The sequence below is a fragment of the Lithobates pipiens genome, unplaced genomic scaffold (genome assembly GCF_037356315.1).
Source record: "Lithobates pipiens isolate NorthernLeopardFrog02 unplaced genomic scaffold, aLitPip1_a1.2 Scaffold_8, whole genome shotgun sequence".
Lineage (NCBI taxonomy): Eukaryota > Metazoa > Chordata > Amphibia > Anura > Ranidae > Lithobates > Lithobates pipiens.
In genome coordinates, this window is record NW_027507903.1 from 502,220,770 (window position 1) to 502,247,450 (window position 26,681).

The 26,681-nt window shown below is 42.7% G+C and overlaps 1 protein-coding gene across 14 annotated transcripts in view; it reads right to left on the reverse strand.

The window, feature by feature from the left end:
• The window catches only part of DGKI (diacylglycerol kinase iota), a 542,650-nt gene that overhangs the window by 310,354 nt on the left and 205,615 nt on the right, over positions 1 to 26,681 (reverse strand). For all 14 annotated transcript variants that reach the window (XM_077469233.1, XM_077469236.1, XM_077469234.1 and 11 more), the window contains one exon: positions 1,547 to 1,655. In XM_077469233.1, the coding sequence (XP_077325359.1) occupies positions 1,547 to 1,655 (109 nt within the window). The remainder of the gene's footprint in view (positions 1 to 1,546; positions 1,656 to 26,681) is intronic.

Below are 26,681 nucleotides of genomic sequence, written 5' to 3' on the forward strand. Positions count from 1 at the left end.
TTCCAATCGTCTGTACCAATTCCGACGTACAAAATTCCTACGCATGCTCGGAAGCAATTCGACACATGTTCTGAAGCATTGAACTTCATTTTCTCGGCATAGTCATAGTGTTGTACGTCACCGCATTCTTGACGGTGGAAAGCTCAGAGAACTTTTGTGTGATCGTGTGTATGCAAGCCAAGCCAAGCTTGAGTGGAATTCAATCAGAAAAACCATCCAAGATTTTTCCGACGGAAAATCCGATCATGTGTAGGCGGCATAAGACCTCATGCATGTGGGTGTCTGAGACCATATGAAGTAAAATTTGGCCACATTTCCAGAAGCCACAGATGCAGTGTACAGACACGAATCAAATGGCTGTACACGGGTATATGACGGTGCTTGTGTGCTTATGTGTATGCGCATGGATATACGCCCCTGAACGCAAACCGCAGTTTGTATCCAGGGCCCAGGGGCACATATCAGTACACATGAGCATGTTTACACAAGTACCAGTTTATACCCCATGTACTCTTACTGATTTCAATGGGGGGCTGTGTGCAGCACCTGTTGCAAATAGCCACTGCGATTATTAGCTTTAAGCTGCATCTTCCCATGACTCATTTTTGGTTATGAGGCAATCAATTAAAATGGGAAGAGACAAGCCACAGGAACTGGTCTCTGTTTTCTCACCATTATGCCCTGTGTTTATGAGGTCAAGAGACATTAAAGCTAAACTCTTAATCCTTGCGGTGGTAGAAGCATCACTTCAAGGGTAGTTTTGAATTTTCCCTCAGGGTTTAGCTTTAAAGCGGAAACATCGCCCAAAAGGGGAAGTTTCCGCCTCCTCCCCTTCTCCTCTATCACTTATGGATACATTTATTTTTTGGGAGAGCAGGTACCTGGCTGGTACTCTAGTAGGAAATTGTTAAAAAAAGCCCTGTCTGTTTTTTTGCCATCTGTGACCCATTGGGGATTTCCCTTTACTTATGGTCTTGTAGAGAGGAAATATCTTAAAAATGTACAGTAATCCCCTTTTAAACAGTTGTCATCAGAAGAAGCATCCGCTTTGGAGGACTTTCCTTATTTTGCGGTTCTGCTAATAATTCAAAATATTGGATTTTCTTTTACATTAATTCTCAGTGACACATAGGGATTGATTTACTAAAGGCAAAGAGACTGCACTCTGCAAGTGCAGTTGCTACAGAGTTTAGTAAATAAGGGGAAGCTCTGCTCATCCAATCATGTGCAAGCAAAAATGTTGTTTTGATTATTTTCCTTGGATGTAACTGGATATCCCTTGTAAAGTGAAGATTTATCCCATTTACTAAGCTCTGAAGCGCCGCACTTGCAAAGTGCACAGTCTATTTGCCTTTAGTAAATCAACCCTTGTGAGTGAGTAAAACAGAAAACAACAAAAAAACCTGACAGGGACTCTAACCTCTTAACACTCCATTAAAAAGATTGCACCAGGTTTGGTGTAATATTTTTGTTACTGCTACACAAAGCCATTATGGCTTTACATCACACATACAAAGACACACTAAATCAAGAAGATCAACCCTACAGTCCAGTCCAGGGATGTCCGTGGCTCCTTCAGTGGTCCATTGGAGACAGTGAGGGTGGGGCAGTGCACAGGGACCAGGTGCTGTAGTCCGGAGCGGGAAATCGCTTTCCTGTAGGGAACATAAAGAAACACAGATCAACAACAAAAACAAGACATAACACAGAATAAATATTTTTGTGCTTATCTATTTTGTATAGGAATGAAACACAAACAATAGGACAAAGAACGATTGAGCAAAAAATGGGGCAGCTGCCCACAGATATTAATCAGGTTTAATCTTCCAGATAAAGAATCAGATTACTTGTTGTGAGTTAATACAGATTAACTTTTCCTAAATCATACACATATTAAAATACCAATAGAACATTGACTGCAAAGTTCCTAACACTGTAGCTGTGTAATGCTACATTCCTGTTCTAGTCCTGCCCACAAACAGGGAGATTTTGGTGTGTGTGTTAGAGCTGGAATTATTGGTAGTTTGAACCCAAAGATGAGGAGTTCAGATGGTATATGTATATGTGTGTACATATATATAGATACATATATATATATATATATATATATATATATATATATATATAGATAGATAGAGAGATAGATAGATAGATAGATATGGCATTGGCTGCTCAATTCCCAGTGGGGCCAGTCAAGGTGCCTATTCTTCTGCAAAGTAATATCGGTGAGTGCATTGCTTGAAGTACCAGTATTTACCCCAGCAACTATGTTTCAACCCCTTTTTTTTCCCAAATACCCCAGAAAATATTTCTCTAAAAGCATCTTATCTCATGATTAGATCTTCCATAGATTACAATCCCTGATTCAGATACATGCCCCTTTACAGCTCAAAGGGTAATTGAAGCTTAACTCTGCAAAAACAAAATTACATCCTCACTGCATGGGTTAACTGCTCATTTATGCCTAGGGGGCCTGGTAAGGCAGTTTCATGTACCCGATCCTCCACTCCTGCCAGGGGAGCAATGTTTGCCAGGGAAGAGATGATTGGCTAAGTGTGTTTTTCACATCCCCTCCAGTAACCAAGCAGTTAAGCCCTGAAGTGAAGGTACAGCTCCACTGCAAAAGAGGGCCTTTGAGTTTTCCAGAGATCAGCTTTAAAGGGAACTTGCATTAAGGGAACTATATAGATTGCCATTGCTGAGCTCTTCCCCATGTCAGGTAGTCAGGTAGGCTGCTCTCTGTCTAAAGAGGGCTGTCACAGCTGACCCTGCACACAAGCAAGGAACTACAGGCACTTGATGGCTAAGTTGAGGAAACTCAGAGGATCTGGATATCCAGCTTGTCACCCAGTCAGCAGTTGACTGAGGATAACCTGCAAAAGAACGTGGAGAAAAAATCCATCTGAAAAATGGAAAAGAAGGGAACTAAGATTCCCATTAGAAAGCTCATGACCTTACCCCTGGACACTAGACAAAAAACTGAGCTGCCACCAGCAGGGGCCCACCTGTAGGTTGCGCTTTTGTTTTTGTGCCTCCTACTCTTGTAGGTAGCAATACAACCCAACAGTGAAAATCTTCTTGATCTTTGATATGACCTTCAAAGAACGAAAGAGAAATGCTTTTTTCTTGGAAGTCACTGGCTCCAATACATTGAGCCACTGACCTGAATAACCCTGCAGGCCAGATCTGTGCATGCACCACAAAGTCATGGATCAGTAAGACAGCCGGGTAGCCAGTATTTGTGAAACTAGAAGCCAGCCTATGGCAATCTCCATACAGGCTCAGTATAAACCTCTTTCAAACATAAATCAGAGAAAAAGTGAAAGCCACATATACAGATGTGCAACCTAATAGATCTTGCACCATCTTCCATTTTCATAGCTTTACGTCCACCTCACCGCTTACGCTGTTATAAATATGACTGTATAGTCCAAAAGGGGCCAGAGTTAGGTTGGCCATGAAAATTCTGATCGGTACATTTGATGACTTGATTAATGCAATTTGAAAGTACTTCAAAATTGTGTCTACTTGCGAAATGAATGGACCTGCCTGAACAAAAACCACATTCATTGTTAGAAGCATTTTCTTTCATGCTCCTTCGAATTTTCTAGTCAAGGCAGTTGAGAACAAATGCCTCACTAACAAAATTAATTTTTGAATTAAGTTCTACGAGTGTAAGGCCAGCTTTAGATCCAGAGCACTCATAACAGTCCTGTTTGACATCGCTTCCCTCCCCTTCTCTTCTATACATGTCTCTATGAAGACACTCTGAGGGAAATTTACTAAAACTGGAGCACACAGAATTTGATGCAGCTGTGCACAGGAACCAATAAACTTTTAACTTCAGCTTGTTCAATTAACCACTTCAATACCAGGCACTTAAACACCTTCCTGACCAATTTTGAGCTTTCAGTGCTGTCGCACTTTGAATGACAATTTCACGGTCATGCTACACTGTACCCAAATGAAATTTTTATAATTTTTTTTCCCACAAATAGAGCTTTCTTTTGGTGGTATTTGATCACCTCTGCAGTTTTTATTTTTTGCTAAACAAATAAAAAAAATCAGAAAATTTTGAAAAAAAAATGTTTTTTTTTTTTGTTTCAGTTTCAAAACTTTGCAAATAAGTAAGTTTTCTCCTTCACTGATGGGCACTGATGGGGTTACACTGATGGGCAATGATAAGGTGGCACTGATGGGCACCAATGAAGTGGCACTGATGAGGTGGATGCCAATCAGTGCCAATCAATAATGCATGCCAATCAGTGATGCCCATTGTGGGCACTGATTGGCATCCATTATGGGCACTGATTGGCATCAATTGTGGCACTGACTGGAATCCCTGGTGGTCTAGGGTGGCATACCTTGTCCTGGGCATCCCTGGTGGTCTGGTGGCGTCCCTGGTGGTCCAGTGTGGGCATCCTCGGGGGGGCTGTGCTGATAATCGATCAGCACAGACCCCCCCTGTCAGAGGAGCAGCCGATCGGCTCTCCTCTACTCGCGTCTGACAGACGCGAGTGAGGAAAAGCCGATCCCCGGCTTTTCCTATTTACACTGTGATCAGCCGTGATTGGACACGGCTGATCACGTGGTAAAGAGTCTCCGTTGGAGACTCTTTACCGAGATCGTAGTTGCCGGGTGTTAGACTGACACCCCGCAACAACGATCGCCGCAATGCGCGCCCCCGGGGGCGCGCAGCGGCTCATAATCCTGATCACGTCATATGACGTCCGGTCAGGATTATGCAACCACTTTGCCACCGTCTATTTGTTATAGGGCGGGCGGCAAGTGGTTAAGCTTTGCCAAAAAAAAAATCTAGAAGCTGATTGGTTACTATGCACAGCAGCACCAGATTCTGTGTGCACCTGTTTTAGTAAATCTCTCCCTTTGTGATGAGTTGTATGGCTGTTAAACAGCAGTTTTACTGAGAGAAAAATATATTTTAAGCATCTCCGGGAAAAAATCCATAACAAATCATAACAGGTGACATACAGACCATTAAATAGATAGAAAGGTATGATACTTCAACTGAGCTTTAATTATTGTTATGCGACTTCTGGAATACATCTTCTTTACCTTTGTTTGGACGCATTAATACGTATAATTATTGGTAAATGTCTTCTACCCATCTGTATACTCTACTCTGCTGAACTATCTGACATTGCTGTATCATTTTTAGTAAATGTCTTCTGCTGCCATATCTTTAAACTTTTATATTTAATGTTAGCTCTATAAAAAACACACTGCAATAGCAACCTTACTGGTGATTGATTCTCAACCCCATTTGGCTTGAGTGATCAAGAGAGGTAATTATCTTTAGCCTGTGTCTGTGTCTGGTCTGGTACTGTGGCCAGCTCCTCTCCCATATTCAGGTGTCTCAAATCAGACCCTATAATGACCAATTGAGAAATGCATGTCTGCTTACTCTCCCTATAAATTTAAAGCAGCCTATGGGGTGGCGCAGACAGGGGCAAGGCGCAGACAACATGGCTCTTTCCTGAGTGGCTCTGTCATGAATGATGCGCAGTTTCACCGCCGCAGTTTAACGAAAGCAGGATAATTAAGGTGGATGAAGATACAAGAACTCTGCTCCACCCTGAAAGACGACAAGCAAACCAGCATTTGACATTTATTATACTGTATATGAAGTGATATTGCCATTCTCTATCCACTAACATGCTCCTTCTTCTCTTCCTTCTCACATCTGTGTCTTCTATCCTCAAATTATCCTTACTCTACCCCTCCTCTCTACCCTGCAGCATGCAGATATCTCCCTCACTCCTACCCTCTCCCTACTACTGTACTCATCATCTCCTGCATTTGCTGAACTCACATGCTGACATAAACTCCAGGCCCATTAGACATGTGCGCTCATGCACATCCCACTCCCATCTTACCTTCCTCACTCTCCTCCTAGTCTCAGGTGACATTTCTCCTAATCCTGGTCCACCATTTTCCATCTGCAAGCCACATATCCAATACCCCTTCTCCTCTGACAACCACTGCAATCCACTCTTTAATTTCTATCCCCCTGCTTGCTCAAAGCAGCCCACCAATCTTATGCTCCCTTTCGAACGCTCGCTCCATCTGTAACAAGCTAACATCTGTACACAACCTCTTCATCTCTCATGGTTTTAACACTCGGCATAACAGAAACCTGGCTTCAAAATGTTGACTCAGCTTCTCCTTCTGCCCTGTCCCATGGTGGTCTCCATTGGACTCACTCCCCCAGACCCAATAGACAGAAAGGAGGTGGCGTTGGCTTCCTTCTATCTCCACAAAGCACCTTCCAAGTCCTTCCTATACCTCCCTCTCTATCCCTTTCTTCTTTCGAGATGCACTGTATTTGTCTGTTTTCTCCCATTTCTCTGAGGATTGCAGCAATTTATCGGCCTCCTTGACCGGTATTGCGCTTTCTTGATGACTTTGTTGCCTGGCTACCCTACTTTCTCTCTTCTGAAATACACAAGATCCTTCTTGGTAACTTCAACATTCCTGCCAATGTTAACAGCCTAGCTATAGCTCAACTTCTCAACTTAACCTCATCTTTTGACCTAACCCAATGGACACATACTTCCACTCACTCCAATGGTAATACCCTTGACCTTGTATTCTGCCATCTGTGCAATCCTGACAACCTCACCAACACCCCCTTTCCTCTCTCTGATCACAATCTCATCAGTTTCACTGTATCCTTGCCTCCAGCCACCCATCCCTCCAAGCAGCAAACAATTACCCGTAGAAACCTTTGCTACTTTAACCCTCCTCTTCTCTATTCTGCTACTGACCACCTATATGACATAAGCTCTCCCCTGTCCTGTCCTAACCTGGCCACTTCTGTCTACAACAGTTCACTCATCACTAGATGCACTTGCTCCTCTAACCACACGCAGAATCAGACCCTGTACAGACTGATAGCCTGAATTTCTTCTTTTGTACCCTTTCTTCCTTCCTTAGGCCTTTCTCTCTTTCTCTTTCTTTTTTTGATTATACTTTCCTCTCTTCTCTTTCTTTAATCATACACCTTATCTGTTTGATGATTTTATCACATAATGCAAATATCAGTGAAACGGATGCCTTCTTTCCCTACAATGTGTCACCTGTTTACTTGGACTCCATTATCATTGTTCACTAAAACTGTTATATTGTTACTTTTGATGGAAAAGTATAGTAAAAATATATATTTACCTCAAATTATTATTATGTGGAATTAGAGGTGAAAAAGTGTGCAATACCAGTAATAATGTTAACATGTAAATAATAATGACCATATCAGTATATTATTAATGCATGAGTACCTCCTGCTCCCAGTCCTCCCTATTGGTCAGTGATGCCACCCTTTCAGATTACACAACCGATTGCGTGCAGTAAAGAGTAGGAGAAAGTAGGAGCCTAAACTTTTTTGGTAAAGTTGGTATTTGCATAAAAGGTCTATATATGTCTGTCTCTGAATCTGTTGTTCCCACTGCAGATAACCTCTGCTTGATTTATGTCATTTCACCATGTTCAGTTTAAATTGCCCGGGTTTGTCCCGCATTTATTTTAAGATTCAGCACTCTATTAAACCAATAATTTATAATATAATAATAACCACCCAGCCCTAAAACATGTCAGCATACAGTGACACTTAATAAAAGATGTGCATTTTGTTGAGTTGCAGAATCTGTCTAGAAAATATATTTCTCAGTAGAGTAAATTGCAGTGTAACTGGTTACCCGCAGCTGTTACTGTCACTGTATCATTCTCTGAATCATCTCAGTTCTTTCTTTTCATCATTTTCCCCATATACTGTATCTCCTCACAGATATGACCAACATTTCCTGTATTCACCATAAATACAATGGGCCTAAGGGAGGATATATTAAAACTGGAGAGTGCGCAATCTCCGGTTCAGCACTGCATAGTAACCAATCAGCTTCCAGGCTTTATTGTCAAAGCTTAATTGAACAAGTTGACATTAGAATGTGCCCATCAAATGCTGTCACTGTGCCTATCAAATTCTGCCACTATGCCTATCAAATGCAGCCACTGTGCCCATTAAATGCAGCAACTGTGCCATCAAATGCAGCCACTGTGCCCATCAAATGCCACCACTGTGCCCATTAAATGCCACCACTGTGCCATCAAATGCTGTCACCGTGCCCATCAAATGTATTTGTGGATCTCTCTTACCTTCAGGATCCTGCCCATCCCTGCCAATCCTCCTTGGTGCAGCCTCACAGCGGATCTTCCACTCACACCATCCGAGCAGCAGAGGCTGCCTCGCTCACTTCCCGGCCAGCCAGCTAGCCACCTCCCTAGTCACACATCTTCTCCGCCCGATCTGCTGCCAGTCCATCCCTCGATGTCACCCACAGACCCCTCAGGGTACGGCAAGGGGGCGGAGCACTGACAGAACAGCACCGCACCGAGCCTCAGTCTAATCATCCTCCCCTTCCTCGGTACCGACACCGACCTCCGCTACCCAGTGGGGAGTGTTCAGGGTGCATCGCTTGTGCCCAACTACTCCCTAAAAAAGGACAAATCGGCTGCCCAGCCTGCAATCAGCTGATTGGAGGCTGTGAAGCTTCCCATAGACTGCCGGACAAATCGGCTGCCCAGCCTGCAATCAGCTGATTGGAGGCTGTGAAGCTTCCCATAGACTGCCGCATGTCCGGGGCCTGGTCACTCTTAAAGTGACCATTCTTTTTTTTGGGGGGGGGGGCAGCGCCCGAGTGGCCCCTATGGACGGGCCCCCACTAGTTAGAAGCTGATTGGCTATCATGCACAGCTGCACCAGATTCTGAGTGCTCCAGTTTTAGTAAATCTCCCCAGTGTGTTGCACATGGCAACTGATTGAAGAAATTTGGTGAAAAACTGATGAAAGCATGGAACACTAACCAAGCTACACCTCACTCATCTCCTCTCTACCAGATTGTGTTTTGTTTTTTGTTTTTAAACACTGTATACATAAATAAAGTGGTCCATATAGTGAACTTGGTGTTGAGTTATTCACTTTAAAGAGGAAGTAAACCCTGATGAGTTTACTTCCTCTTTGATTCCCTGCAAAGGTAAAGCATAATGGACTACTATGCATCGCATTGTAGTCCATTATGTGTCACTTACCTGACACAGGAGCCAGCAAAGTCACTGCTGTCCCCTGTAGTCCGGCGCCTCCATCTTCTCGGTGGGTCTTGCTGCTCCGCCGCTGTCACTCCCGCGCATGCGCACGGGAGCCGCCACTCGTTGACAGCGGCACACACTCAGTGCGCCTGCGCGCCGCTGACAGCTGTGCCTGCCTTTCAGCAAATATTTCTTGGACTTACAGGTAAGCCTTAATCTAGGCTTACCTGTAGGTCAAAGTGGTTTGTAAGGGTTTACAACCACTTTAAGGTCATCACTGAGGACAAGGGGGCACTCTTTATGCCTAGAGGAAAAAAGATTTCATCTCCAAATATGGAAAGGTTTCTTCACAATAAGAGCTGTGAAAATGTGGAATAGACTCCCTCCAGAGGTGGTTCTGGCCAACTCAGTAGATTGCTTTAAAAAAGGCCGGGATTATTTTCTTAATATACATAATATAACTGGATACTAACATTTATAGGTAAAGTTGATCCAGGGAAAATCGGATTGCCTCTCGGGGGATCAGGAAGGAGTTTTTTTCACCTGCTGTAGCAACAGTATTATTTTTAAAAACGTATTTTCATCATTAAAGAAGCCACCCCAGAGCTCTAGTCAGGTACCCTAGGCTAAAATAATCCTATCAGATTGCTGCAGGCAGGAGGAGGCTCTTCCCCAGTCTCCTCTCCACCAATATTTGTACTGCAAAATGGTAATTTTGTAGCAATTCATAAGGTGGGAGGTAGCCAAGAAATGCAGAGGTGCCAGGATCTACATGAGCGCGTCATCTATGAGCCAACATCTCAGCCCAGGAAGTAGATGGTGACCCTGGAATATATCTGAACAAAGATGGCTCTATCCTTCTGGAATAAAAAGAAGAAGTAGTGTGATCCATGTGACAGGTAATAAACACCTTGAAATGTTACAGTATGAGATTATTTATCATGAGGCACTTAATAATGAAGAATATACCCAAGGCTAGTTCTGCTGTAATCAGGTGCAGGGGATTGGAGATGCTGACCTTGAAGACTGTCAGCCATCAGAGAAGTTCCCCGTCCCCTCTAGGCTTCTATTCATTGTGACAGACTTATTGGCAGTTTGTACCTCGCCATCAGTTAGCACTTATTTACTTATTTATTTCCTATAGTGGATTTTGGTGCAGACAGATTGAGTTTTTTTTTTTTTGTCCACAGGAACTAGTATTCACTGATAAAAATCAAAGATTCATTAACCGAAAACAGCAAATGTTTAAAAGCAAACAGCAAAGAAAAGCATTGTTCTTTTCACATATAAATAAGAAAGATATTACTGAGACCTGGGTATCCTATTGAGCACACATTGGCTAAAGTAGAGCTGTTCTATTCTGGGAAAAATGAGAATCACAATTTTTTTGCTTAGACTAAAGATCACAATTCTCGCAGAGTAACATCATCTTTCACGTTCTAAAAAAAAAAATTGGGCTAACTTTACTGTTTCGTTTTTTTAAATAAATGAAAGTGTATTTTTTTCCAAAAAAATTGCATTCGAAAGACCGCTACGCAAATACAGTGTGACATAAAATATTGCGACAACCACCATTTTATTCTCTGGGAGTCTCTGTTAAAAAAATATATATAATGTTTTGGGCTTCTAAGTAATTTTCTAGCACAAAATGATTTTAACTTGAAACCAACAAGTGTCAGAAAAAGGTTTAGTCTTTAAGTGGTTAAACTTCCCTCATTTAGGCCTCTTTCACACGGGATGGATCCGTGCTGATCCGCCCGGTGAACATCCGCTTGCTCAGCGGGGATCGATCCGTCGTTCTCCGCTGAGCAGGAAGATGACAGGTCCGTCTCTGTACACTGCACAGGGAAGGACCTATCAGAGTGGCACTCTCCCCTATGGAAGATCGGATGAAGAGAGTCCGTCGTCACCCGATCCAATCCGCAGACGGATGGAAAAGTAGGTTTTTCCTCCGTCGCACTTTTTCGGGTTCAGAGTGGGTCGGATGTCAGCGGACATGTCACCGCTGACATCCGACGCTCCATAGAGCATCCGTTCAGGTCCGCCTAAAAAACTGACAGGCAGACCTGAACGGATCGTTTGTGTGAAAGACGCCTTAGGCTCCATGCACACAGGACGTTCAAAAAAGTCTTTCTGGACATAAGATTGCTGGCAGGAAAACGCTGCTAAAAGTGAGCTTTTAACAGCGTTTTTTAAAACGCGTTTATGTGTGTTTTTGAGTGTTTTTCAGCATCAGCATTTTTGCCAAGTTTTTTAAATTACACCCAGTTTACATTCAGCTCTGCAATATAAAAAACGCTGAACGCTGATAAAAGCGCATTTAAGAGTGTTTATGCACATTTTTCACTGTTCAGCGTTTTTTGTGGTCAGAAGAACTGCTCTTGAACGTGACTTTAGGGCGTACAGACAACAGCCTATAAACCCCCCTGCTGATAAAGTTCAACAAACGTCCAAGTGTGCATGGACACATAGCATAGAGGGGAGTTTAAGGGCTGTAAAAAAAAAAAAACGCCTCAAACTCCCAAAAACAGTTTATCAGCTTTAGTGTGCATAAGGCCTTACAGACTGAAGTTCATTCCTTTGAGCTAAAGAACCAAAGGTTACAATTGGTTTATACTTAGCTCAGCGGCTGAGGAATGTTGTGAAACTGTTGTGCCTGTTTTTTGACAGTTGTCGGCTTGAGCAGAGAACTCTGCAGAAACCTCTGCATAGAATCTGGAAAATGCTTTGTTAAGATTGTGAGGGGGAAAGAATCGCAATCTCGATTCTTAACAATTAATCGTGCAGCTTTAGGCTAAAGCCATCCGTACATGGATCAAAATTCATCTGGTTCAGCAGGCAGACTGATTGTACCCAACTTAATCCATCGATTTACAGCCTGTCGGATTTTTTACATTTGATTAATGACAGCGGCCATAGCCGCTACCAGTAATCATTGTGTTCTGCTGGCCAGAAAGGCTCCTTTGCGCCTCCGTGGTGGAAGGAAAGAAAATAAAGTCATCTATGGGCTGATTTAATGGTGGTGAAGGAAACTTGGTCAGGTGAGAATATATGAGAATATATGGGAAATATGCAATACAAATGTGACACAAATTCAAGCCAGCATAACTAAGCCCCAGGGAGCATTTTCATCACAAACACTCATTCACTGCATTGTGTTCACATAAATAACACAAAAGATTATCACACCACAACCTACTGCTACCTTCTAGCTGGCAATACTATGAGGTTCTATTAGGTGTTTATTTGAGAAAGAAATAGCGTTATTTAGTGCCAATAAAATGACCTGTGAGAAATGGTCTAATAAATATTGCATAGGACAATATTATGATTCCACATATACAGTAAATGATTGTAAAATGATTACCTTTATGAGGAAATTCTCCTGAGATAATACAAGTGTGGTTGATATCACCTATGCCATTTAGCGCACTGATGCTTAGTAATGTTTATATGGAAACTTCTTGCAGTCTGCAGCGGAGCTTAGGTTTAACTACCATATTAAAAATGTATTTCAGTTAAGCCAAAAACCTGACACAATGCTAAATCCACAGCTCAAGCACATACACAGTTTACCTGCCAATGGATTTGTAATTTAGTCCAATCATTTGTGAGATTTAGGGGTTGATTTACTAAAGGCAAATAGACTTTTCACTTTGCAAAGTGCAGCTCTGCTGACTTCCATCAGCCAATCATGTGCAAGCAAAAATGCTGTTTTTTTTTTTTCATTTCCCTTGCATGCGATTGGGTATTCTTTACAAAGTGAAGCTTTACCTCATTTGACAAGGTCTGTAGCAACTGCACGTTGCAAAGTGCCCAGTCTATTTGCCTTTAGTAAATCAACCCCTTAGAGTCCTGTCTGGCAATGCAGGTGGGTGACCTGGCTTTTCTACGCTGAATTTGAGAAGTACAGCTTGGTCACTCTGCCACCCCTAGCTAGTGAATGGACAGTGAAGGAGTAGACTGTCAGGAACATTGGGGTGGATTTACTAAAGGCAAATAGACTACAGTGGGTGCTGCCGATATTGTGTCAATCTCGCCGCTGTTAGCGGCGAGATTGACACCCGCAGGCCCCGTCGCGGGAGCCAGCGCCGAGCTGTCGCTCCTCCTGCTCGCCGCCCCCAATACCTTCCTATGGATGAGCGGCATCTCATGCAGGTGGCAAGCACGATCCCATCACGCTGGAAACACAATATCGGCGGCACCTACTGTATGCACTTTGTAAAGTGCAGTTGCACTCTGCAAGAGCAGTTGCGCCAGAACTTAGTGAATGATCAGAAGCTCTGCTGACTTCCATCATCCAATCATGTCTTAGCAAAATTGCATTTTTTTTGCTTTCCTTGAAAGCTATTGGGTACTCTTTGCAAACTGAAGCTTTGCCTCATTTACTAAGCTCTGTAAATTCCATGAGCAGGGCCATCCTATTCCTTCTGTATTGAACTGTAATCGTACTGCCTCCCTTTGTATTGTAAAGTGCTGCACAAACTGTTGGCTCTATATAAATCCTCTATAAAAATAATAATAAATTGCCGACCCCTGCAACTTCGATTTTGCTCAAAGTGGTTGTAAGGCCTCATGTACACTGCCGCTGGTAAACAGACGTTTAGGAGGAATTGGGCATTTTTTTCAGCTGCTCCTGAACTCTCCTCTATGTTGTCTTATCAGTACATCTACACAGGGTCGTTTATAGTAATTTCTAGGCAGTTGTGTTTAGAGGCTTTTTTTGGAACCCAAAAAAATGCGTTCAGAAGCTGTGTTTAGAGGCATTTCAAACGTCAAACGCGGCTAAACATGGTAACTTGTGTTTAGCCACGTTTCATTTACAGGCATTTTTCATTTTTGGCTATTTTGAAAAAAAAATATATATATATATTTTTTTCAAACGCTTCTAAACGCAAATGTGGCTAAACGCAGCAAAATTGACATTTTAAATGTGGGTTACTATCTGTCAAGTTAAATCGTTTAGGAGAGGTTGTACAAACGTCCCGTGTACATTAAGCCTACAGGTTCAAGGTTTTTTACATTCATGTATTCTATGCATGAAGTTAAAAAACCTTCTGTGTGCGGCAGCCCCCCTAATACTTATCTGAGCCTGATCTTGATTCAGCGATGTGCACGAGAGCAGCAGCTCTCCAGGGTCTCTGCAGGACCACAGTGGAAGCCATTGGCTGCCGCTCCTGTCAATCACAGACAATGGGTCACTGGGGAGAGAGCGGGGCCGGGACCGTGTCACGCTTCATGTGTGAATGGACAGACAGAGCAGCAGCTTGGGAACTCGGCAGGAGGGAGGGGCCAGGAGCACCAGTGGGGGGACCCGAGAAGAGGAGGATCTGGACTGCCCTGTACAAAACTATTGCACAGAGCAGGTAGGTATGACATGTTTGTTATTTATAAATAAATAAAAAAATTTATAACAACAACGATTGTTATTTATAACGATTTATAAAAAAACAAAAACAAAAAACTCATATCTGAACTTAGTGCATCCTCAGTGCCCTCCTACACATTTGACACCAGTGCTACCAAGTACCGGTCAGCAGTTCCCGCACCTAGGCACTTGTGTTTATCAATTGCTTTCAGGGGTACTCAGATGAGTATTGTGCAGGAGGCCACCCTCATTATCTCTGGCTCTTCACACAGGTAAGTGCCACAGACTGATAAGATAATTTCTTTCCTCTCTCCTCAAAGCAGCAAGTTCCTTGTCAGCATGCAGTAAAATCGAATTGGCTGCCCCTTCGACTTGTGGTCTGAGTTCTGCTGTAGAAGGGATTGGAAGACATGCAACAGGAAGTGACAAGATTTGGTTCTTTCACATTGTCATTATGGGTTATTGTTTGTAAAATTTTGAGGAAAATAACGAATTGAATCCATTTTGGAATAAAGCTGTAACATAACAAAATGTGCAAAAAGTGAAGTGATGTGAATACTTTCCGGATGCACTGTAGAGGTTAGGAAATTTAATCGTTAAGCAGTATAAATAGTGAGTATTGAACATGTTTTGTTATCTGCTGTGTAGATATAAACATCAATGCTGTCCACATGAGTGGAAAATCAGAACGTAAGGGCCATTTGGTGTTTATCGGTCAGATAAATAGATGATGTGAACCAGACAGAAATATGACCTAAGGCTTTAAGGCCTGATCAGAAATATAATTTGCTCCTTTACCACTGCACAGCTTTTCTCTATATGTACACATGGGTGCAATACACTTCTCTCTACCGCTCTTCTGGAATTGTTGCCAGTTAGGTTGTTGCTGTTGAAAACTAGACCATGTCATTTGTACCTGATATGTTAAAACTCAACAGCTACAGTAGTTGTAACCGCTGACTTTAAAAAAAAATTCAAAAATTCACACAGGCTAAGTAATACTTCCAAGTATTTATCCATAGCTCCCAACTATCCCTGATTTTGAGGGACTGTCCCTGATTTGGAGCAATTTCCCCCTGTCCCTCTTCCTTCCTCATTTGTTTCTCATTTTGGTCTGATCTATATAGTTGTATATAAAATGCACTTCTTATCTTTTAACCGCTTGAGATCCGCGCTATAGCCAAATGACGGCTACAGCGTGGACCTCCTTTGCCGGGACTACGTCTATTGACGCCGTCCCGTGCACGAGCAGCCTGCGCGCCCCCGGGGGGGGCGCGCGGCGCGCTCTGTGAACGGCGAGTCTATGAGACTCGCCTGATCACGGATCCGAGCAAGGGGTCGATTCCGACCCCTTACCACGTGATCAGCTGTCAGCCAATGACAGCTGATCATGTGATACAACGGAGCCGGTAATCAGCTATTATTCCTCCTCGCGCTAACAGCGCGAGGAGAAAAAAAAAGAGCCGATCACCGGCGGCCGTGATCGGGACATCAGTCCCGATCACGGCCAGCTTACCAGTGCCCACCTGCCCCCCTCAGGAATAAATAAGTGCCCCCCGTAAGTGCCACCCAGCAGTGCCCACAGTGCCACACATCAGTGCCCACAGTGCCACCCACAATCTGCCTCAACAACGGTGCTGCACCCCAGTGCCACATATCCGTGCCCATCAGTGTCATCTACCAGTGCCCATCAGTGCCCATCAGTGCCGCCCATCAGTGCCCAGCAGTGCCACCTATCAGAGCCACCTATCAGTGCCACCTATCAGTGCCCATCAGTCCCATCTATCAGTGGTACCTATCAGTGCCCCTTAGTGCCACCCATGCGTGCCACCCATCCGTGCCATCTTATCTGTGCCCATCTTTGCCCATCAGTGCCGCCTTATCTGTGCCCATCAGTACTGCCTTATCTGTGCCTATCGGTGCCACCTTATCTGTGCCTATTAGTGCCGCCTTAACTATGCCTATCAGTGCCCACCAGTGCAGCCTATCAGTGCCCACCAGTGCAGCCTATCAGTGCGCCTCATCAGCGCACTTCAATGAAGGAGAAAAATGACCTGTTTGCAAAATTTTATAACAAACTATTAAACATGATTTTTTTTTTCCATCTTTTTTGGTTTGTTTAGCAAAAAATAAAACTCCCAGCTGTAATTAAATACCACCAAAAGAAAGCTCTATTTGTGGGAAAAAAATGATAAAAATTTCATTTGGGTACAGTGTTGTATGGCCGCGCAATTGTCATTCAAAGTGCATCAGCGCTGAAAGCTGAAAATTGGTCTGGGCAGGAGGGGGGTTTAAGTGCCCAGTAAGCAAGTGGTTAAAAAGTGTATCTTTCAAAACCACTGCACAGAGCAGGTAAGTATGACATATTTTTTATTTTTCTAAAAAAAAAAACAAGCTTTTAATATCACTTTAACCACTTCAGCCCCGGAAGGATTTACCCACTTACCCTCATTAGGCCATTTTTTACCATACGGCACTGCATCACTTTAACTGACAATTGCGTGGTCATGCGGCATTGTACACAAACAAAATTTATGTCCTTTTTTTACCACAAATAGAGCATTCATTTGGTGGTATTTGATCACGTCTGCAGTTTTTATTTTTTTGCGCGATAAACAAAAAAAAAGACCGTCAATTTAAAAAAAAACAAAAAAAACAACAATATTTTTTACTTTTTACTATAGTAAATATCCAAATAAAACAAATTACTTCATCAGTTTAGGCCAATATGTATTCTTCTACATATTTTTGGTAAAAATGTAGTAAGTGTATATTGATTGTTATCAACGTTATATATTTATGGCATTTTTATTATAAATTTTTATTTTACTAGTAATGGCGGTGATCAGTGATTTTTAGCTTCACTGTAACATTGCGGCAAACAGATTGTACACTTTTTTGGGACCACTGACACTTATACAGCGATCAGTGCTATAAAAATGCACCGATCCCTGTCTAAATGTCACTGGCAGGGAAGGGGGCGATCAAGGGGTTAAATGTGTTGCCTGGGAGGTGTTTCTAACTGTGGGGAGATGGGACTGATGAGAGGAGGAGAGAGATCCTGGTCCTGATCACTAGGAACAGCAGATCTCTCTCTCCTCCCCTGTCAGAATGGGAATCTGTCTGTTTACATTGACAGATCCTTATTCTGGCTCTCTGTGGAGCGATCGCGGATGGCCGGCGACATCGCGTCCGCCGGCCTCACGCAGTGGCTCCGGCGTCACGCCATGGCAGTGCGCGCGCCTCCCACAGCTCTTAAAGCTCCCGACATACACCTACGGCGGTTGGCACAGCTGTGCCAACCTGCCACCGTATAACAATAATGGCTGGTCAGCAACAGGTTAACGTATAACTAAAGTCAGAACTGAAGCATTAGAACACCTACAGGTTTTTATTGGTGTCTGTACCCCTGTTAAAGAGATTCCCTCTCTCTATTTGTCCTGTTTATCATTATCATTGAAAGTGGAAGTTAAAGAAAACCCCAAATTTTGAGTTGTCCCCAGAAAAGTAATAGATGGGAAATCTTCCTATGGGGACACTGGTTGTGGTGACCTGGGGTCCCCAATGAATTCCCTTAATTTGCAGGAATTTTCTTCCACTTTGTGTTTGGCTATGGGACAGGAAGTGAAGGGAAATCTCCGCAATAGGACCCTCCCTTGCTTTATCCAGAATGAAATATAGTTCTACTTTAACCACAGCACAAAATACTTGGGTCACCAACCAGGCTGTGCTGTGTGGCAGAACTGTGTAAATCTTAGGACTATGGACAGATAACGGATATACAAATCCTTAGGCAGGGAAAATACTCCCATATATGCATTTTTGTATCAATGTTTATTAAACATTTCATTCACAGCTCTTTGATTGATACCTTTCTCTGAGTAAATATGGGTACAATAAGATCGCAAGAAGACAAAATCCAAACCTGTTCTTTACGTTTACTAATATGCACCCATCTCTCTGCCTCCATAATGCTCTCTACTTCTCTTTGCCAGTCTTTCAGGGGGGACGTCGACTTTGTTTCCAGTATTTGTCAACATTCTGGAGATGTGTGGTGACACTACGTTTATATGATTTCATAGAGGGGGCATGAAATAGATAATGTAAAGGGGTAAACTCAATGGGTTTGTGTGTACAGGCATACCCCACTTTAAGTACACAATGGGGTTTTATTTACTAAAGCTGGAAAGTGCAAAATCAGGCTCACATCTGCATAGAAACCAATGAGCTTCTAACCCCAGTTTGGTAATAAAACCTGGAAGCTCATTGGTTTCTATACAGAAGTGAGCCTGATTTTGCACTTTCCAGCTTTAGTAAATAAACCCCATTGCATACTTAAAAGTGGGGCATGCCTATAGTTTTTTTTAATTCATATTGAAATCTCCTTCCAAAATTTTTGTATTTTTAACTCTACCATAAGTGTAAATATGTGCCCTCCTGAGAACAACCTATCCAGCACCTAGAATCTGCACTTGGGAAAATTTTTGCCAAGCGTTGGGGCACTTTATACCATTGGAACAGAAACTTATAGCAGGATTCTTGGGTTTTAGTATCTGTGGAAGAGGCATATGAGCGTTTGATTATTTTTGTAATTGAGACATTGGAAAACTGAGCCCTACGTCTGCTTCCCATTCAGGTATAAAATATGAAGTGGCTTGTGACTGAACACCCAGCAAGTGTTTATACATTTGCGATAGTGCTGTTTAGTGTCTTACTTATGATCATATCATTTCAAATTCAGTTAGGGAGTCAGAGGCGTAGAGTTTGGGGCTCAATTTGTTAAAAAAAAGTCCTATAGTTGTCTATGATATCAAGTGTCTAAAGGGAATCCTCCATACGCCTGTCTCTGTTATTCTACTGGAAAAAGGTGTCCCGTTGGGGCTAGTTTTAGGCCTCTAGTGTCTACGGTGTTGCCCCACATTATAAAGAAAAAGGCAATCTCACCTTGTACAAACCAGAGGAAGCCTCCCAAAAGTGCCATAGGAGAGGTTGGGGTGGGTCTCCATTTCTGTTGACCCAGTCCCATATTGTTAATGTGAATAAAAGGGCATCCTTATTTTGACTGCTGATGTAGATACTGCTGGCCAGGAATCCTAATCCAGCAATCAGCTTACCTGCACAGATTGCAACCAGAAAACCTTACTTTGAGTCCACTCCAGGTTCTGATTTTTAACTGAAGCCCCGATTTGCTTTTGACCCTGAAATGCATTGGTTGTCTTTTACCACAACATCAATAAATTAATCTGGATCATTTGGTCTGCCGCTCCTTCCATACATGCCCATATTTATTTATTTATTCAAATTTTCTATTTATTCAAAAACGACAAGATGAGGATACAGAAGCATATTACAATCTGAGAATGCAGATGGTGATACATATCACAACAGTTTGTAATAATACAGAAGTGGTGTGTTCATTGATTAGATGCATCCCTAGGATTATTTAGCAGGACAAAACAGTCTAGGTGGATAGATGCTCTAGGTATAGTCTAAATCCCAGATATGTTAATATTTCTGCATACGTGATAGTAAAATAAAGTATTATTACATAATTCTCATCTCTTATGCCACGTAGACACGATAAAAATTCTCATCAGAAAAAGCTCTGATGGTTTTCCTGACGGAATTCCGCTCAAGCTGTCTTGCCTACACACCAAATTCCGATCATTTATAACGCGGTGACGTACAACACGTACGACGAGACTAGAGAAAGGAAGTTCAGTAGCAAGTAGCCAATAGCTTCTGTCTCGTAGTTGAATCTGAGCATGCGTGATTTTTGGCGTGTCGGAATTGCATACACATGATCAGAATTTCCAATAGAAAGTTTTTCCATCTAGAAAATTGAGAACATGCTATCAATTTTTGCCTGGCGGAAATTCGGACAGCTAAATTCCGATGGAGCATACACAGGGTCGCATTTTCCGATGAAAAGCTCCCATCGGTCTTTTTCTGGACGGAATTCCGATCGTATGTACACGGCATTACAGTTTTCTTGTTACTAAAAAACAGTGAAAGCAGGTAGCTAGAAGGCAAGCAAAATGAGACAGGAAGAGGGAGAGAAAATGAGTAGTAGGGGGGAAGAAAAGTAAGACGAGTAAAGGGTGCTAGACCAGAATGGACAAGGCAGAGACTGGATGAGACCCTGGTTGATTCAGAAAGGGCATAGCGTGCGGACTTGCAGACATGTCTTTCAGGAGGGCCAGAAGGGCAGCACCCTCTTGGGAGAGAATGAACTGATTCCATAGCGCTCACGTCTTGGAGTACTTTTCCTGTTGGTGGCGTGCGGTGAGAGCCAGATCTTCCAGCTTGTTAATATCTTCCACCTTCCGGAATGCCCATATTTTTTATGTGGCCAAAGTAAATGTGGACGTGCAAATAGATAAGCCCCTTGCTGTAGTTGAGATCCATGGCACCCCTGTTAGATTACGATCAGCCAGGGTCTTTTGGAGGAGGACCCAGAATTTGTCGGAAGAGTTGCGGTGTCAATTGAGAATATGCAATAGGGCCCTTGCTTTGTAATATAGATTTACGACAGGAAACCCAAGGCCCCCATCTTCTTTATGTCTACTCAAGATCAAATGGGCCAATCTAGGGTGTTTACCTTGCCAGACAAATGTCCCATTTGCCTAGAGCTCAGTTGAAACATGCGAGTTTGTTGCAATTTTCTAACTTTTCTGTGTTTATCTTATAAATTCACAGCTGCTTCACCTGTCAGGTGTCCACATGCTTAGTTAGACATAAGCAGAATGTGATAAAGGGGCAAAACTAGACAGGATGTTTACAGGCAAATCGGAACAAGTAGAGGAATTTCAAAGACAGAGAATTCAGTTGTGGCTGATACGCTGCAGAGAAAGCCTGGGCACCTCTGAATCGTGTGGACTGTCCAACCACATATATGGGTTGTTTTTTTGAGGCTGTAGAATTGGCCTCCACATCAGAAATCAAGGCACAGTTTGCAGCACTGCCTCTGGCTGATGAACTGGTATTAACCTCGATGAGTCATCGCAGTATCCAGGTTTTCTCCAGTGGGATCGCTGTCAATAAGGAGGAGGCAGATGAGCCCATCCAACCGAGAACGGTAGACAGGAAAAAAAAAATGTAAGGGAAATAAATAAAATAAAACACTAGATGTACAAGGATTAAAAGGGACACTGTTCCGATTGTGATTCCTATTTTTTTCTTTTTGTGCTGGTGTTTATTGATATATAAAATAAAGTGTTATGTTTATTTGTATTTATTTTCCTCATGTGCAATTGCTTTCTCTCTAGAACCCTTAATGTTGGTGTTATCAGTTCAGTCCAGGAACAGATTTGCATTTTTTTCCATTATCAGAATAAATAGTTAATCGTTATACAGTTATGAACACATTAGCGGAATCTTCTAAGGCACATCAGGGTGCCAAAGGCTGTGTGCCTACAGACTCCAGGGATGACATTCCAGCACTGCTTCATCACCTTAATTATGGACATTATGGTTTTACATTTTTATTTTTTTAAATAACAAACATGTTATATTTACCTCCACTGTGCAGCTTGTTTTGCACAGAGTGGCCCCAAACCTGCTCTTCTGGGGTCCCTCGGCGGCTGTCTCCGCTCCCCTCCGCAAGTAGTTCTCACATTCATGCGAGCTCCTTCGCATGGTGAGAAGCACTTGCGAGCACGCTCCCGTAATACAGCCGGCGGCTATAGCCGCTCACTGTATCACTCGGCCTTGCTCCCCGGCGCGCTGCGTCATTGGATGTGATTGACAGCAGTGCAAGCCAATAGCTGCGCTGCTTTCAATCCATCCACTCCAGCCAATCAATGGCCAGGCTGAGCGGTGAAGAGGACGTCGGGGGCAAGCGCAGGACTTTCGAGGGGTCAGGTAAGTAAAACAGGGGGCTGGGGGGGGGGGGGGGGCTGGCACTGTCAGATGTTTTTTCACCTTAATGCATAGAATGCATTAAGGTGAAAAAAACTTTTACCTTTACAACCCCTTTAAGTATTTTGTGTGCCTCGGTAAAGTGTTAATAAAACTTTTTATTGTATAAAAAAAACATAGCCACACTTACACATACCTCCCAACTTTTTGAGATGGGAATGAGGGACACCTATTGGCAAAAGCATGCAGGCATAGGACCCTTGCCACGCCCCCTTAACCACTTTCAGACCGGACCAATTTGCTGGTCAAAGACCAGACCACTTTTTGCGATTCGGCACTGCGTCGCTTTAACTGACAATTGCGCGGTCGTGCGACGTGGCTCCCAAACAAAATTAACGTCCTTTTTTTCCCACAAATAGAGCTTTCTTTTGGTGGTATTTGATCACCCCTGCGGTTTTTATTTTTTGCGCTATAAACAAAAATAGAGCGATAATTTTGAAAAAAACGCATTATTTTTTACTTTTTGTAATAATAAATATCCCCCAAAAATATATAAAAAAACATTTTTTTCCCTCAGTTTAGGCCGATACGTATTCTTCTACATATTTTTGGTAAATAAAAATATCAATAAGCGATTATTGATTGGTTTGCGCAAAAGTTATAGCGTTTACAAAATAGGGATAGTTTTATAGCATTTTTATTAATAATTTTTTATTATTATTTTTTTTACTAGTAATGGCGGCGATCTGCGATTTTTATTGTGACTGCGACATTGTGGGGGACCCATCGGACATTTTTGACACATTTTTGGGACCATTGTCATTTATACAGTAATCACTGCTATATAAATGCAGTGATTCCTGTGTAAATTACACTGGCAGTGAAAGGGTTAACCAGTGGGTGGCAGTGTAGGGGTTAAGTGTTCCTAGGGGTGTGTTACTAACTGTGGGGGGGTTGGGCTTTCATTTAGTGTACACTGATCTCTGCTCCAATCACATGGAGCAGAGATCAGCGTCACTAGTTGCTAGGCAGAATGGAAAAATGTTGTTTATACAGCATTTCCTCCATTCGGCCGCTCCGTGAGACGATCGCGGGGATGCCCGCGGCGATCGAGTCCGCGGGTCCCGCGACCGGACTCACGGGGGTCCCGACCAGCGCGGGAGCGCGCCGCCGCCGGCGCGCTCCCGATGGCACGGCGGCAACGAATATTGGACGTACATGTACGCCAATATGCCTGCCCGTGCCATTCTGTCGACGTACATCGTCGTGCGCTGGTCGGGAAGTGGTTAAAGAAGAATTGTACAAAAAAAAAAACAAGATTGGTTAAACCCACAAGTGCTTTTTTTACCACGACTATTCCTTTATATTGGCTTTTGGAATTTACAAATGTAGCCACTTAGAAATCAGATGAAAGGTTTAGCACTGGAAAACACTTTTTGATAGATAAAAAGTGCATTTTATATACATCTATATAGATCAGACCAAAATGAGGGACAAATGAGGAGGAATAAGAGACAGAGGGACATTGCTCCAAATCAGGGACAGTTGGGAGGTATGGATTTACCCCCCCTTACTTTAACTGACAATTGTGCGGTCATGCGAAGCTGTACCCAAATAAGACATAAGTCCCCCACAAGCGGAGCTTTCTTTTCGTGGTATTTAATCACCTCTAAGTTTTTTCTTTTTTACGCTATAAACAAAAAAAGACAGAGAATTTTGAAAAAAAATAACAATATTTTTTAATTTTTGCTATAAAACCTATCCAATAAAAAAATATAATTTTTTCAGAAATTTAGGTCAATATGTATTCTGCTACATATTTTTGGAAAAAAAATCCCAATAAGTGTATATTGATTGGTTTGTGCAAAAGTTATAGCGTCTACAAACTATCAGATATTTTTTATTTACTTTTATTTGTTTATTTTTTCACTAGTAATGGCAGCAATCAGCGACTTATAGCAGGACTACAATATTATGGCAGACATTCGGACACTGTCACTTTTGACACTTTTTGGGGACCAGTGAAACTAATTTAGTGATTAGTGCTAAAAAAATATGCATTGTAACTGTACTAATGACACTGGCTGGGAAGGCGTTAAACACCAGGGGCAATCAAAGGGTTAACTGCGTGCCTAGCCTGTGTTTAGAGGTGCTTTTACTATTGGAAGACATGGATCCAATTCCCTGCTTTGCAGAGACACAGTTTCCATGCTTCCCCTCCTGTCAGAACAGCAATCTGCCTTGTTTATTTAGGCAGACTGGCGTTCTCCCTCTTTGCTGGATGATTGGTAGGTGTCGGCAGACATCGAGTCCGTGGTACCCGCTGCTGGGCTCCTGTTGTATGTGTCCATGCATGCCCCCTACCAGGAAGAGCCGCATCAGGTATATATATGTGATCTGGTGAAGAGGTGCCGCCCTGTACCAGTAAAACTGCTATAGGGAAGCCCTTAAGTGGTTAACGTAAATCTGACAAAAAGAAAAAGAAAACTCTTCTCTGATTCTGTTTTTTTACCACTGCTCGGCCGCTACTATCTTTGCTACTCTTTAAATATCGTGATACTTCCAGATACAGGGAACAATGTCAGACATCACTTGTCCCTCTACAATGCAAATCTAGAGACTTGTGCTGCCAACCAGCAGGCCTCAGCATGACTTTTTTTCCCCAAAAGTCTGATGGACCTAGAAATAAAATATGTTTCAAATCTTTCCGTCGGACTTGAGTCGAAAAATCCGTTCGTCTGTATGCTAGTCTGAAGGGTAAAAACCGGCGCAAGGGCAGCTATTGGCTATGAACTTCCTTATTCTAGTCCGGTCGTACGTCATCAGATTCGAATCCGTCGGACTTTGGTGTGCTTGTATGTGGCCAAGTCCGTTCGTTCGGAAAGTACGTCGGAACTCTGCCGAAAGTCAGTTGGGAAGACCATCGGACTTAGTCCATCAAAAAGTCTGGTCATGTGTACGCAGCATTAGGCTCGCAGCTAGGATGACCCCTACCAGCTGGTGTAGCTCTGCAAGATAGTGAAGGTACGAGCAATGGAATATTTAAGTATTATTCAAATATTTTTATGGGATGCAACCTACAAAATGCAAATTAACATATGCAATGACCAAACTTGTTACATTGCTTGAACTATTGACCTGTGGATGGAGGGACCTCCCTTTTCTATTAATGGCTTTCCATATGGGCACTTTGTGTTTTCAACAGATCTCAAAAAAGCCATTGTGCCTTTTAAGATTCTGTCCACCTTTTTCCTAAAAAGTGATATATGCAACGACAAAGATCTTATGATCAAGATGCATTATTTTCTTTTTGGATTGAAGCCTGCAGAACATTGCACCCACACTTAGTTTGTCGTGGGTTCAATGCTGATGCTCTCCAAGTGTTTACTCCCAGCTCCAAGTCAATATAGAGGTACAGACCTTCTGTTAATGGGTTGGAGGCATTGTAGCTGGACTACAACTCCTGTGATGTCACCTCCCTGCCGTCATTGTCAGTGGTGGCAGATGGAACTTTTAGTAACTTCCATTCCTGGACCTAGATGATGTATCTGTATAGGCGGATGTAAAATAAAAAATAAAAATTACAGGATTCCTGCAGGATGCACCCTGAAATTGAGAAAAGGAAGGGGGGATCCACAAGGCCTAAAAAGTGGACTTAATCTGGCCATACATAGAGCGAACTGTGGCTGGTTCAGCAAGGACTGCCCGAATTTCGATCCACGCATGAGCAGGCTGGTTGCAAATAAGCTTATAAAACTTAGATGAATATGTAAAATGTTCAATTGATCACAATCTGGTGACACTCGTAGCAGAAGTCTTATCTCCAGGAACAAGATAATAGTAAAACGTGTACAGCATTACCCAAAGTTACAAAGATAAACTTGTTATCTTGCAGGCTTCCACAAAATTAAATATAGAACGGCCTACGTCTTTTTGGTTTGTTAAATATACCATTGAAAGCACTTTGTTATATTTGTTTGAACAGTGCACAAAAATACAGCAGAGTTAGCCCTGTGCAGCTCTCCTCTGTGAACTATAGAACACCTCCCCCTGTGTCATGGGGATGAAGAGAGCTTCATGAGTTCTTTAGTCCTAACACACTTTTCTGGGTAACAATACTGCTTCCTCATAGATACTGTTATTTGAGTTTATAAACTGAGTGATTTGTTAGCCTGATGAAGGAGCCCGCATGCTCTGAATATGCGCACCTCCCTGCTCTCTCTCCAACCGGAAGTGACGTACGCTGCTGGTTGTGAGCCGTCCTGCGTGTCTGGAAGCACTGGGAACCACCGGTGTCCCTGGACCCATTGGCTGCCTCTTCACCAGTGAAAAGGTCGTCTTTCCCACGAGC